We start from the raw sequence: 13,806 nt of genomic DNA, 5'->3' as shown, positions 1-13,806 counted from the left end.
ACCAGTAGTTTTTCCTGAATCAGAGGAATTAAATGAGGTGTGTGATAAAGCGTGGGTTTCCCCCGATAAAAAACTGCTGATTTCTAACAAATTATTGGCACTATACCCTTTCCCGCCAGAGGTTAGGGCACGTTGGGAAACACCCCCTAGGGTAGATAAGGCGCTCACACGCTTATCAAAACAAGTGGCGTTACCGTCTCCTGATACGGCCGCCCTTAAGGAACCAGCTGATAGAAGGCTGGAAAATATCCTAAAAGGTATATACACACATACTGGTGTTATACTGCGACCAGCAATCGCCTCAGCCTGGATGTGCAGTGCTGGAGTGGCTTGGTCGGATTCCCTGACTGAAAATATTGATACCCTGGATAGGGACAGTATTTTATTAACTATAGAGCATTTAAAGGATGCATTACTATATATGCGAGATGCACAGAGGGATATTTGCACCCTGGCATCAAGAGTGAGTGCGATGTCCATTTCTGCCAGAAGGGCGTTATGGACGCGACAGTGGTCAGGGGATGCAGATTCCAAACGACATATGGAAGTATTGCCGTATAAAGGGGAGGAGTTATTTGGGGTCGGTCTATCAGACCTGGTGGCCACGGCAACGGCTGGAAAGTCCACCTTTTTACCCCAGGTCACCTCTCAGCAGAAAAAGACACCGTCTTTTCAAACTCAGTCCTTTCGTTCCTATAAGAACAAGCGGGCAAAAGGCCACTCATTTCTGCCCCGGAAAAAGACTGCACCAGGCAGCCTCTTCCCAGGAGCAGAAGCCCTCCCCCGCTTCTGCCAAGTCTTCAGCATGACGCTGGGGCTTTACAAGCGGACTCAGGCACGGTGGGGGCCCGTCTCAAAAATTTCAACGCGCAGTGGGCTCACTCGCAAGTGGACCCCTGGATCCTGCAGGTAGTATCACAGGGGTACAAATTGGAATTCGAGACGTCTCCCCCTCGCCGATTCCTGAAGTCTGCTCTTCCAACGTCTCCCTCCGACAGGGAGGCAGTATTGGAAGCTATTCACAAGCTGTATTCCCAGCAGGTGATAATCAAGGTACCCCTTCTACAACAGGGAAAGGGGTATTATTCCACGCTGTTTGTGGTACCGAAGCCGGACGGCTCGGTGAGACCAATTTTAAATCTAAAATCCTTGAACACTTACATAAAAAGGTTCAAATTCAAGATGGAATCACTCAGAGCAGTGATAGCGAACCTGGAAGAAGGGGACTATATGGTATCTCTGGACATCAAAGATGCTTATCTCCATGTCCCAATCTTCCCTTCTCACCAGGGGTACCTCAGGTTTGTGGTTCAAAACTGTCATTATCAGTTTCAGACGCTGCCGTTTGGATTGTCCACAGCACCCCGGGTCTTTACCAAGGTAATGGCCGAAATGATGATTCTTCTTAGAAGAAAAGGCGTCTTAATTATCCCTTACTTGGACGATCTCCTGATAAGGGCAAGATCCAGGAAACAGTTAGAGTTCGGAGTAGCACTGTCTCAGGTAGTGCTCTGTCAGCACGGGTGGATTCTAAATATCCCAAAATCACAGCTGATTCCAAAAACACGTCTACTGTTCCTGGGGATGATTCTGGACACAGTCCAGAAAAAGGTGTTTCTCCCGGAGGAGAAGGCCAGGGAGTTATCCGAGCTAGTCAGGAACCTCCTAAAACCAGGCCAAGTGTCAGTGCATCAATGCACGAGAGTCCTGGGAAAAATGGTGGCTTCTTACGAAGCAATTCCATTCGGAAGATTCCATGCAAGAACTTTTCAGTGGGATCTGCTGGACAAATGGTCCGGATCGCATCTTCAGATGCATCAGCGGATAACCCTATCTCCAAGGACAAGGGTGTCTCTCCTGTGGTGGTTACAGAGTGCTCATCTTCTAGAGGGCCGCAGATTCGGCATTCAGGATTGGATGCTGGTGACCACGGATGCCAGTCTGAGAGGCTGGGGAGCAGTCACACAGGGAAGAAATTTCCAGGGCTTGTGGTCAAGCATGGAAACGTCTCTTCACATAAATATTCTGGAACTAAGGGCCATTTACAATGCCCTAAGTCAAGCAAGGCCTCTGCTTCAGGGTCAGTCGGTATTGATCCAATCGGACAACATCACTGCAGTCGCCCACGTCAACAGACAGGGCGGCACAAGAAGCAGGAGGGCAATGGCAGAAGCTGCAAGGATTCTCCGCTGGGCGGAAAATCATGTGGTGGCACTGTCAGCAGTGTTCATTCCGGGAGTGGACAACTGGGAAGCAGACTTCCTCAGCAGACACGACCTCCACCCGGGGGAGTGGGGACTTCACCCAGAAGTCTTCCAAGTGATTGTAAACCGTTGGGAAAAACCGAAGGTGGACATGATGGCGTCCCGTCTCAACAAAAAACTGGACAGATATTGTGCCAGGTCAAGGGACCCTCAGGCAATAGCGGTGGACGCTCTGGTAACACCGTGGGTGTACCAGTCGGTGTATGTGTTCCCTCCTCTGCCTCTCATACCCAAAGTACTGAGAATCATAAGAAGGAGAGGAGTAAGAACTATACTCGTGGCTCCGGATTGGCCAAGAAGAACTTGGTACCCGGAACTGCAAGAGATGCTCACGGAGGACCCGTGGCCTCTACCTCTAAGAAAGGACCTGCTCCAGCAGGGACCTTGTCTGTTCCAAGACTTACCGCGGCTGCGTTTGACGGCATGGCGGTTGAACGCCGGATCCTGATGGAAAGAACTGGCTTCAGTGCCTGAAGTTCAGACGTTTGTCAAGGGGGTACTGCATATACAGCCTCCTTTTGTGCCACCAGTGGCACCTTGGGATCTCAATGTAGTTTTAGGGTTCCTAAAATCACATTGGTTTGAACCACTCACCACTGTGGAATTAAGATATCTCACATGGAAGGTGGTCATGCTGTTAGCTCTGGCGTCAGCCAGGCGTGTCTCAGAATTGGCGGTTTTGTCATATAAAAGCCCTTACCTAATTTTTCATTCAGACAGGGCAGAATTGAGGACTCGTCCTCAATTTCTCCCTAAGGTGGTTTCAGCGTTTCACATGAACCAACCTATTGTGGTGCCTGCGGCTACTAGGGACTTGGAGGACTCCAAGTTGTTGGACGTAGTCAGGGCCCTGAAAATATATGTTTCCAGGACGGCTGGAGTCAGAAAATCTGACTTGCTGTTTATCCTGTATGCACCCAACAAGCTGGGTGCTCCTGCTTCTAAGCAGACGATTGCTCGTTGGATTTGTAGTACAATTCAGCTTGCACATTCTGTGGCAGGACTGCCACAGCCAAAATCTGTTAAAGCCCATTCCACAAGGAAAGTGGGCTCATCTTGGGCGGCTGCCCGAGGGGTCTCGGTTTTACAACTTTGCCGAGCAGCTACTTGGTCAGGGGCAAACACGTTTGCAAAATTTTACAAATTCGATACCCTGGCTGAGGAGGACCTGGAGTTCTCTCATTCGGTGCTGCAGAGTCATCTGCACTCTCCCGCCCGTTTGGGAGCTTTGGTATAATCCCCATGGTCCTTACGGAAGTCCCAGCATCCACTAGGACGTCAGAGAAAATAAGAATTTACTTACCGATAATTCTATTTCTCGTAGTCCGTAGTGGATGCTGGGCGCCTGCAATACTTGTATATAGTTATTGTTACAAAAAAATCGGGTTGTTTATTGTTGTGAGCCATCTTTTCAGAGGCTCCTACGTTTATCATACTGTTAACTGGGTTCAGATCACAGGTTGTACGGTGTGATTGGTGTGGCTGGTATGAGTCTTACCCGGGATTCAAAATCCTTCCTTATTATGTACGCTCGTCCGGGCACAGTATCCTAACTGAGGCTTGGAGGAGGGTCATAGGGGGAGGAGCCAGTGCACACCAGCTAGTCTAAAGCTTTTACTTTTGTGCCCAGTCTCCTGCGGAGCCGCTATTCCCCATGGTCCTTACGGAAGTCCCAGCATCCACTACGGACTACGAGAAATAGAATTATCGGTAAGTAAATTCTTATTTTTTGTTTTACAACCTATATTTGAAGTGATTCATAATCACAATCAACTTTTTAGTAAATTAATTTGAAAATCATTTTGTAACAAAGACAAATCACTTGGATTCTCTTTATTTTCAGGTGCCAGTAATTCGGTAGCTTTTAATGTGTCAGAATCATGAGCACATGGACTTGGTGCTGTGTTGCTGTTGTTATTGCACGTGGAGGGTGACATCACTTCAGGCGGCTGGTCTGAGGTCACTGGAGCCGTAGATGACACAGAGCCAGGTAAAGATAAGCTTGACATGTGAAACATGTTACCCAAGCAACAGCAAATCTAGGAATAGAGGAAATCAGATTAATCGTCACTAGGGGGAAGTGCATTTTTTTTAGAAGTGGAGTTGTTGCCCATAGCAACCAATCATATTCTAGCTATTATCTTCTAGAAGGTGCTAGATAAATGATAAGTAGAATCTGATTGGTTGCTATGGGCAACATCTTCACTTATAAAATTGTGTACTTTAGTAAATATACCCTTAGTAGTCTAAGTAAATTTACCCATAGATGGGACGTGCACATTTTTCTTCTTAGCTTTTTTCTATCCTCGCTTTCCTCAGCATTTGCATTACAATTACATGAGATTGGAGGACTTTTGAAAAACATTGCAAATCTTAGCAGAGGCTGCATAAGAGCATAGTACACTTTCTTGGGAACATCAGATTTCCTTGCATAGGCGTGCGCAGCACATTTTATTAGGGGGTGCACCATCGGAGGGGTGTGTCTAGCACCGCCTTATGGGCGTGTCTAGCACCATCTATTGACAGTCAACGCAATATAAAATATCCACCCTTGTACCAATCCTAATAAAGCAGATACATTGTCAGATGTTGTGGTGTGCACCAAACAAACACCCCTGATGGCACTCACTGCAATTACAGTGCTCCTCCTCAGCCTGGTCTGGCTCCCCCTCTCTTTCCCCTGCAAGCTGCAGCAGCTTACTTACAAGTCACTCACTCACTGACACTGACAGTCGCAGACTAGTACTGCTGCTGCTGGTAAAAACGAGTGACGTGTCAATGCTGCTGCTAACCGCCTGCCAGTATTGAATTTGTCTTCCTAAGAGGAAAGCTGGCTGCATGCTGATCCTCATCAGTGGCTGGTGTTGGCATAGCATAGAAGGAGAGAGGTGGGCATGTAGCGGGTGTGGCAGGTGGGCGTGCGAGCATGTTTTTGTACATGGAGTTTGAAAGCCGGTGGCAGTGATACCCTTGATTAACCCAGGCATCCGGTCAGTAATGCAATCCTGACAGGGTGCAGCACAGAGGGGACAGTAATCAGCATGTTCGCGATCGCTGCATCAGGCATGTGAGATCGGGGTGCCGGACATTAGGGGGTGCCTGTGCGCACCAGGAACCCCCCCTGCGCACACCTATGTTTCCTTGATTCTTTTATTACAAATTGTACTTTTATGTGTCATAGGGGCATATTTATTAACTATCGGAAAAACATCCAGATATTAATACTTTATCATTGCTTATCATGGCAGTAAGAAGTTAAGGATCACTGGGATGTACAGTAACAAAAATCACATCGCAGGACAAGGGCTCAGATCGGATCTCAAACTTCTGAATTCGAGACCAGTGACGATACTGTGCATGCACTGTCATCAGACCACACATGTCCGAGTGGAGAGTGACATAGATTCCTCTCCCAGAAACCTTGGCATTTGAAGATGGCATTTGCCAATGGAACCAAGATTTGTAATACTTGAGTAAACTTGGCGTTTTATAGAACTGTTTTTTAGAGATGAGCGGGTTCGGTTTTACTCGGTTCTCAAAACGGCATCTTATTGGCTCACGGGTGTCACGTGTTTTGGATAGCCAATAGAAAAAATCCGGATAAAACCGAACTGGCGTTAATTCTGGTGTTAAATCCGAACCCGCTCATCTCTACTGTTTTTGCATTAAATAATGGGGCATCACAACAGATATCTGCTGATGTCCCCTGTGTATACATTCTGGTGAGGCTTAATATTTGCAGATAGCCAATGAAAATGTCTCTTTTTGGGTATATTACACACACACACACACACACACACACACACACACACACACACACATACATAATTTTATTTTATGTTTTTTAATAAATTTGCCCTTTTCTCATTGGGGACAAGCCCACCTAGAATTGCACTGCACCAGTGTCATTGTATGATAATACACAATCTCCATTAGCTCAGGAGTTTTGCATACTATAATGTTAAAACACAAAGGGGGATAGTCAATTGTTTGAAAAGTCGGTTGGGTGTCTGTTTTTTTCCTGTCTCTTAGATATGTCGAAGTAAAAAATATTACATACACACAACATACAAACTCCAAACAGAGAGGTCTCTGTTCGTGCGCATACACGCAGCGTGCCCAGGCTATACGGTAGCATACGCATTCACACAGAGAAGCCGCAAAGACATATTCAACACATTCATACGACACATAGACAAAAAACAAACATGTCTAGCACCATTTTGTGTTAAATTGTATTTATATAATAGAGTGTAACATCAGATATATATGTATTATTGGAACGGAACAAGTTAATCATATCATGCTTAGTGTCAAAATAATCAGGAGAATGTGTGGATTAATTTGATAGCTATGGGTAAATTGTAGCACATTGCAACGATTAGTTATGACCAAATGTATGAATACAAAGGACTTCCTGAGACTTGAAACTGCATTCACAGCATGGCCCTGAGGGCAAACACATGTGCCTGCAACATAGGACAAAAGCCCTCACAGTGACCTATGAGCCGTCGAGTTCTTGAGAGGTCTAGCCACTGGACCAATGGAAGAAGATGAAACTCACTGTTGTACTGTATACACCCATTATTTTACTGTATAAAAAGAGGGACCCAGAATCAGGCAGGACACATACATTCTCATTTACTCTCACACACACACACACACACACACACACACACACCCTTATCAGAAGTCTCCTACCTGATGACTGGCTGCCTGATTCCAGTGAAACTAAGCGTATGTATATTGGCTGTAACTGATTCTTATGTAACTGCAACTGCTTCTTTTATAACTGTAACTCTATAACCATATTTATATATGTTATTTTGTATGCATAACTTTTTATATCAAATATATATATCTCTGAGCGTTGGACCTCAGTATACCATATGTGTGCGACTACTTGCTTTCTCTTAAGGGACATAGTGCTGCAACATTCAGTGCACTTTTATTGTATATGATAATAACATGCACCTTGCGTCTGCAGTATATATTAACGCTGGCATTTGAAATGTTTATTTAAAATAATTAGAAATTCACAGATAAGAAAAAATAGACACCCAACTGACTTTTCAAACAATTGAATACCCCCCCCAAAGAGTCATGAGTAGGTAAGTCTGGAGATTTCAGTGTGATTATGTGTGGTGACTCACTAGGAGCATTTTGATTGTCTAACTGCAGCTTACAGTGCAGACAGCTTCGGTTTTCACTGTCCATGATAGATGCAGTTCCCTTGAACAGTGGGTCTGTTTGCTGCCTGGTTCTGACTTTGCCTGGAAACTGATTGCTCTGGATTTCCACCTGCCCTGATCTTTTGTCTAAGCACTGACCATTCTCAGGTCTGGATGGCCACATGCCCTGACATTTAGATTGCACCTTGATCATTCCCTTCATTGCCACCTGCCCTAATCTTTTGCATGAATTATGACCATTCTTTGGATAGCCACCTGCCGTTTCCCCTGATCCTAGTCCTTCGTTGGATTGTCACCTGTCATGAGCTTTGCTTAAAGAGTGGACAGAATTCAACGAATGGTACCAGACTAAGATTATGCTATTGTGTGAGTTGGTGCTCTTTGTAATTAGAGATGAGCGGATTCGGTTTTACTCGGATTTACTCGGTTCTCAAAACGGCATCTGATTGGCTATCCAAAACACGTGACATCCGTGAGCCAATAAGATGCCATTTTGAGAACCGAGTAAATCCGAGTAAAACCGAATCCGCTCATCTCTATTTGTAATTGGTGTTTACATTTTTTTTTCTTGTAAAGTTCTCTTTCTAACTCTCTGTGTAGCACCATTGACCATTTAGTGTAGGATTCATTTTCTCCATTCTACCATTGCTGACTTCATTGTATAATAGTAGTTGATCAGTAAAGGTGATGTTGCCAAACATTGAAATTTTGGATTGAAATCTGCTGTCTCTGTTGTTTATTTAGCCTGTATGTGTAGTTACATAACCTTTACCACGTCATGCATCCCAAAACATGGTTCTGTCCCCGCTGTGAGCTGAGTATTGCACATTGCTATTGCAGATTGAAGTGTTTAAAAACAAAATTATCTTTCAATACTTTACATTTTTTTATCATAGTGCAATTAGCAAAATTATTAATTTTACAATGTCTTCGTGTGTTTATTTGCACATTTGACCAATAATTCAGAGCTTCAGTAACATCATGAACATGCTTGTCAGTGTTCTTCCATAGTCATATTTCAGGGTGTAAATTGTAGCTACTATATAATGTTTGCTACTAATAGTTTTATTTCCGAATATTACATCTAGATTCTAAAAGTGGAGTGTATATGACATGATGAGGTAATAGGAAACATATTAAACAAGCTGGATGTTCTGTTGTGCATGCAATGTGGCTAGACTGCGGGAGGGGCTGCAAAGTAATTACAGTGAGTTGTGTGATTCAGACTGCATGACTGAGAGATTCCAAAATGTGAAAAATGCTGCCTCACAAACCAGTTAATACAAGAAGTGAGACATATATGAGGATGGAAAATATAAAATTAATGTGAAGACATTACAGTTATAGGTAAACAATATAATGCTGAGGCAGGCAACTTGTGGGCATCTGTATGGGGTTCCCCTGCATCATTCACCATCCTTTGTTTAACTAATAGGCCCTACACACTGGGCGATATGAGTGAAAGATATGAACGATCTCGTTCATTAATGAACAAGATACCATTCATATCATTCAGTGTGGAGGCACCAGTGATGAACGATGCGCGGCCCCGCGCTCGTTCATCGCTGGTGCCCCATCGCTTGTGCATGCAGGCCAATATGGACGATCTCATCCATATTTGCCTGCACTGCTATGGAGCCGGGTGACGGGGGGAGTGAAGAAACTTCACTCCCCCGTCACTGCCCCCCGCTGCCGGGTTGCCAGTCGGCCGTATCCGCCGTTGGGCAGCTCGGCGGCGGATTCCGCAGTGTGTAGGGTCCATAAGGTTTACCATCGCCAGTGTTACAGAACGACTGCTGAAAGTGTAATCCATACCTTCTACATTCTCCACACATTTCTCTCACAGTGCCACATACTGGGCCTGATTCAACAGCAATTGCAAACGTGTGAACGCATGCAATGAGCGATTATCGACACACTGCACACGTGCACCAAACAGAAAAGAGTCAATGCACACGGGCAAACTGTTGCCAGCCTGGTGAAGTGCGTTGGGTAAAACAATCGCTATAAGAAAAGAACACTCTGCGCTATTTATGAGGAAGCTCCAGTGACGAGCGAAACTAGTCAGAGGCAAGAAGGGACATCTGATGACAATACCATTCATTGCGGTTATCACCTAAGAATCACTGCACCACGCCGGACGCCAGCGAAATTACATTAGCGGCTTCACTTGGGACTGCAGCGGCATTTCATACGTTGAGGGCCGGAGACGTCCGGAGCTCCCTAGCCGCACCTGACCAGCAGTGCAGTGTATCTCCAGCTGGATCCGTCTACGTGTAAGACGGAGGGTGAGAACTTTTACCATTTAGCCAGCCTGATTAGGCAATCAGGAACTGTTACTATTATCTATGCAAAAGAAATTGCTTGAGACTTTGTAACAACGAGTGTTCAGTGTAAAAACACAAGGAGACGTTTTAAGACTTTGTAACAACAAGCGGTGATTACTACATCTGATTATTCCGTCTCTCTACAAGCAGTTAGTGGACAATCTGAGAATACTGATTTGCACATCAATTAATAAGTATATCCCCTATTGCACATATTGTGGTTATTATATACGCATGAGAGCTGATCCATATTTTATTTTAGGTGCATATAGAAAGCCAGCTTTTGAAAATAAGAATTAATTAGAGTTGTTAAATTTATATATGCATATGATAGCTTTTTTATTAGATTAAGAATTTTATGTGGTTCCATCTACTAATTAGAGATTTATGTGATTTATCTAATCCGGAATAAAAAGGTGTTTTTATGTATACAAGTGAATTCACTTTATTTGGAGTCTGGAAGGTTCTTAAATAGCGCAGAGTGTTCTTTTCTTATATTGTTTAGCTGGTAATCCCCCTTTCTTAAAGGGGAACCACTGATTTTGTGCTTACACTAGCACAATTAACATTCAGCAGCTGATTAATATCTGTATTCCTATTAACTATTAAGGTTTGTTTTAGAATAAATATAAAATTTAAAATTTAGTATTAGCGCCGTGAGACATTCTTGTATAAAACAATCGCTATGTCATTACTACAGAACAGCAAATAAGGGGAGTGTTTTGGGCATGACTATCGGCAGCATACACAACTTCTGCGTTTAAGGGCATGACAGGGGCGTGTAGTGGGTGTTGCATTCACAAAATTGCGAACCTACACTTTATAAGTAACAGTCACCAGCGACAGTTTTTCTGAGTAGCTGAAAAGTCACGTAGATCATGTTACTAAAGATGAGCACAGGGGTTGGGATTGTTTTGCCAGCGGTTGGAAACCCGGTGATCAGTTTACCGACCACGGGATCCCAGCCGCCAGATTGCCAGCAGGACAGGGCGCGCTCAACGGAGCCCCTTGCGGGCTCACTGCACTCGCCACAGATTCTATTCCCACTCTGTGGGTGTTGTGGACACCCACAAGGGGGAATAGCCCCTGTGTGTTGGCATGCCGACCGACGGCATTTTGATGGTACAGATAATGGCACCTAAAGACACACCGGATGAAAATTTTGCATCTTAAGATGTTGTGAATGGATGTCACAGTTCTTGCACATTGAGGCACATGCATGAACACAAGGCAAGGGATTTGCAACTGCATTAGCATAAAGACACAGACGTGACTGCAGCAAAAGACGCAGTTTTTCAGCCGCAGCTGAATCAGCCCCTTACATTTACCTGTGATCGGATTTTGAGTGCAGGTCCAAGCTTCAACCCCATAGTATCCAATAGGTGGTCTTCAGTGAGTAAAGGTAGGGTTAATCCATCAATATCATGGTCTTTAAAAACCTAGAATGAAAAGATCCATTGCTGTCCAAGCTTTCCTTCATAGTGCACATGTAATGTAACAAATAGTTGTGGGCCAGTTCCTGTTCATTATTAATGTTTAACTATGAGGTTTACTTGTTTGATAACTACACTAGCATTAGCCCTCTCTGTGGTCTACCATGTGATTATCAATATTTGGCTATATTCCGCATTAATAGAGTTATGAACCAAAGGTATGCCTTCCTCATAGTTACATCAGAACATGGCCATTATCTGTTCTTCAAACAAAGCACACACTCTGATCCTTACTTCTCCACACCCCAAGTGTGCATTGTAAATCAGAATGTGATGGAAAACATTTTGGCATCAGGTTTTATGATTGTCTGATGAAATTACTTAATTACTTAGGCTCTAACATATTGGATACGACCGCAGCTAGAAAGGCGTTACCTGACCAGGTCGTATCTGTGACCACCAACATCATTCTGGAAATTGCGCCCCAGAATGCCCCTGACCCACGCTCCACTGCGCTGTGCATGTTGGGGGAGAGGGGGTATACTGTATGCACATGGTCTTGGAGGGTAATCTAGTATCAATTTGGAAGGGGTTACATACAGTAGAGCCATATGAGGTTGGAGGGGGAGGACTGTGGGGGGAGGGGTGAAATAATAAAAAAACATACTGGTCACATGGTAGGAGGAGGGGGGTGCAGGAAAAAAAACAAACAGTTTTATTGGAGGGGAGAGCAAACCAATAAAAATGAAGGGGCGAAAAATGCAAACCCGCTTTCTCAGGGAGAGCTACGGAAAGATCTCCTTGGTCCGCAGGAGTAACCCATTCTTTCAAATGAGGGTGCAGGTCAGGTAGAGCTAAGCCCCCCTCCCCTCTGGGCCCACAGAGTATCTTATGGACTCTCTTGTTTGCCCACACAAAAGTGGTAATATACCTAGTAATAACCTCAAACTGGGAAAGAGGAACATAAACTGCAAAATATATAGACATTTGGGTAGCATGACCATCTTGATAAGATTGACACAACCAGTGACTGAAAGAGGTAGTTTCCGCACCTGAGATTTAAACTTCAAATATTAATTTTTGGGGGGGGGGCATTAAAGGATATAAAATCAGTAATTGAGTGGGAAATCTGAATGCCCAGATATTTAAATTGTGTACACCATTCATGAGAGAAATCAAAGGCAGACAGATGGAGGGTGGTGGATAGGGGAGGAAAAGCCACAGATTAGTCCCAGTTGATGCGAATACCAGAATATATTTTATATTTCTCATCCATCGAGAAGGGCAAGGAGGAGGTGCTCATGTGAGTAACATAATAATGTAATCGACATATAAACCGGTTTTATCCTCCTTATTGACATCGGTCACGCCAGAGATCACCGGGGAGGCCCTAATTGTGCATGCCAAAGGCTTGACAGCAAGGGGCAAATAACAAGGGGGACAGCGGGCAACCCTGCCACGTCCCAGGGCCGGACTGCCCATCTGGCACTTCTGGTAAATGCCAGATTGGCTGGTGGGCCAGTCCGGTTGCACAGAGAGCCAGGAAGGCCGCACGCAGCACAGCTTCCGGCTCTCTGATCTGGCCACTTCTCCGCATCCCCACCCATCTCCATAAAAATGGAGGCTTGCCGCGAGTTCATGCTCCCCCCTGACTCGCGGCACACCCCTGTGTGCGACGTGTTGCACGCCCCCACCCATTTCCATGGAAATGGGGGCGTACCGCGAGTCCACGCTCCCCTAATGCATGGCACGCCCCTGCCTTTAGTGCATGCACGACCCCGTTCACGGCATGCGTGCCCCTGGCCAGTGCTGATTTTGGCCACCAGTCCATCCCTGCACGTCCCCCTTCCAAGTAAGAGTCAATAATGAAGCCATTCACACTGATCCTGGCGGCAGGACAAGAATATAAAAGCTTAACCCATGCCAGGAAGTTGAGCCCGACACCAAATCTAACAAGCACCTCCCAAAGGAAGGACCAGTCCACTGAACTGAATGTGCGAGCCACATCCAAAGACACAACCTTCGCATCCTCCCCCATTGCGTTACCAGCCACTTGTAAGTATGTAAATAGTCATCTAAGGTTAATAGTAGTGGATCTCCCCGGCATACAGCCTGTTTGATTGGGATGAATAATTACCATATTAAGCCATAATTTTTGTAAAAATGTTAATATCTGTGGACAGTAACGAGATGAGACGGTATGAATCAGGCAGATCTTTACCCAGTTTCAGAATTAGGACAATCAGAGCCTCATCCATAGATGGAGGAAGAGAATCAACTTCCAACAGTACCTGAAATATTTCCAGCAATTTAGGAGCTTAAAACCCTAAGTGAGTTTTATATAGTTCAATGGGAACATCACCTACACCAGTGGCCTTAGCATTGAGTTTTTTAATATTTAAAAAAATTTTTTTTCTCTTACGTCCTAGAGGATGCTGGGGTCCAATTTAGTACCATGGGGTATAGACGGGTCCTTTGGGAGCCACTGGCATTTTAAGAGTTTAATATTGTGGGCTGGCCCCTCCCTCTATGCTCCTCCTACCAGACTCGGTTTAGAAAATGTGCCCGGAGGAGCCGGTCACAGCTAGGG

General features: G+C 44.9%; 1 protein-coding gene across 1 annotated transcript in view; it reads right to left on the bottom strand.

Annotated features, from left to right (window-relative positions):
- Positions 1 to 4,033: 4,033 nt before the first annotated feature.
- Positions 4,034 to 13,806, bottom strand: part of SAMD7 (sterile alpha motif domain containing 7) — a 60,593-nt gene continuing 50,820 nt past the window's right edge. The window contains exons 7-8 of the mRNA XM_063919600.1: positions 11,112 to 11,222; positions 4,034 to 4,303 (exon numbers count right to left, since the gene is read on the bottom strand). Of these exons, the coding sequence (XP_063775670.1) occupies positions 4,034 to 4,303; positions 11,112 to 11,222 (381 nt within the window). The remainder of the gene's footprint in view (positions 4,304 to 11,111; positions 11,223 to 13,806) is intronic.

The sequence above is a fragment of the Pseudophryne corroboree genome, chromosome 4 (genome assembly GCF_028390025.1).
Source record: "Pseudophryne corroboree isolate aPseCor3 chromosome 4, aPseCor3.hap2, whole genome shotgun sequence".
Classification (NCBI taxonomy): Eukaryota; Metazoa; Chordata; class Amphibia; order Anura; family Myobatrachidae; genus Pseudophryne; species Pseudophryne corroboree.
The sequence above is the reverse complement of the archived record's forward strand: the minus strand, read 5'-3'. Positions and strand labels throughout refer to the sequence as shown.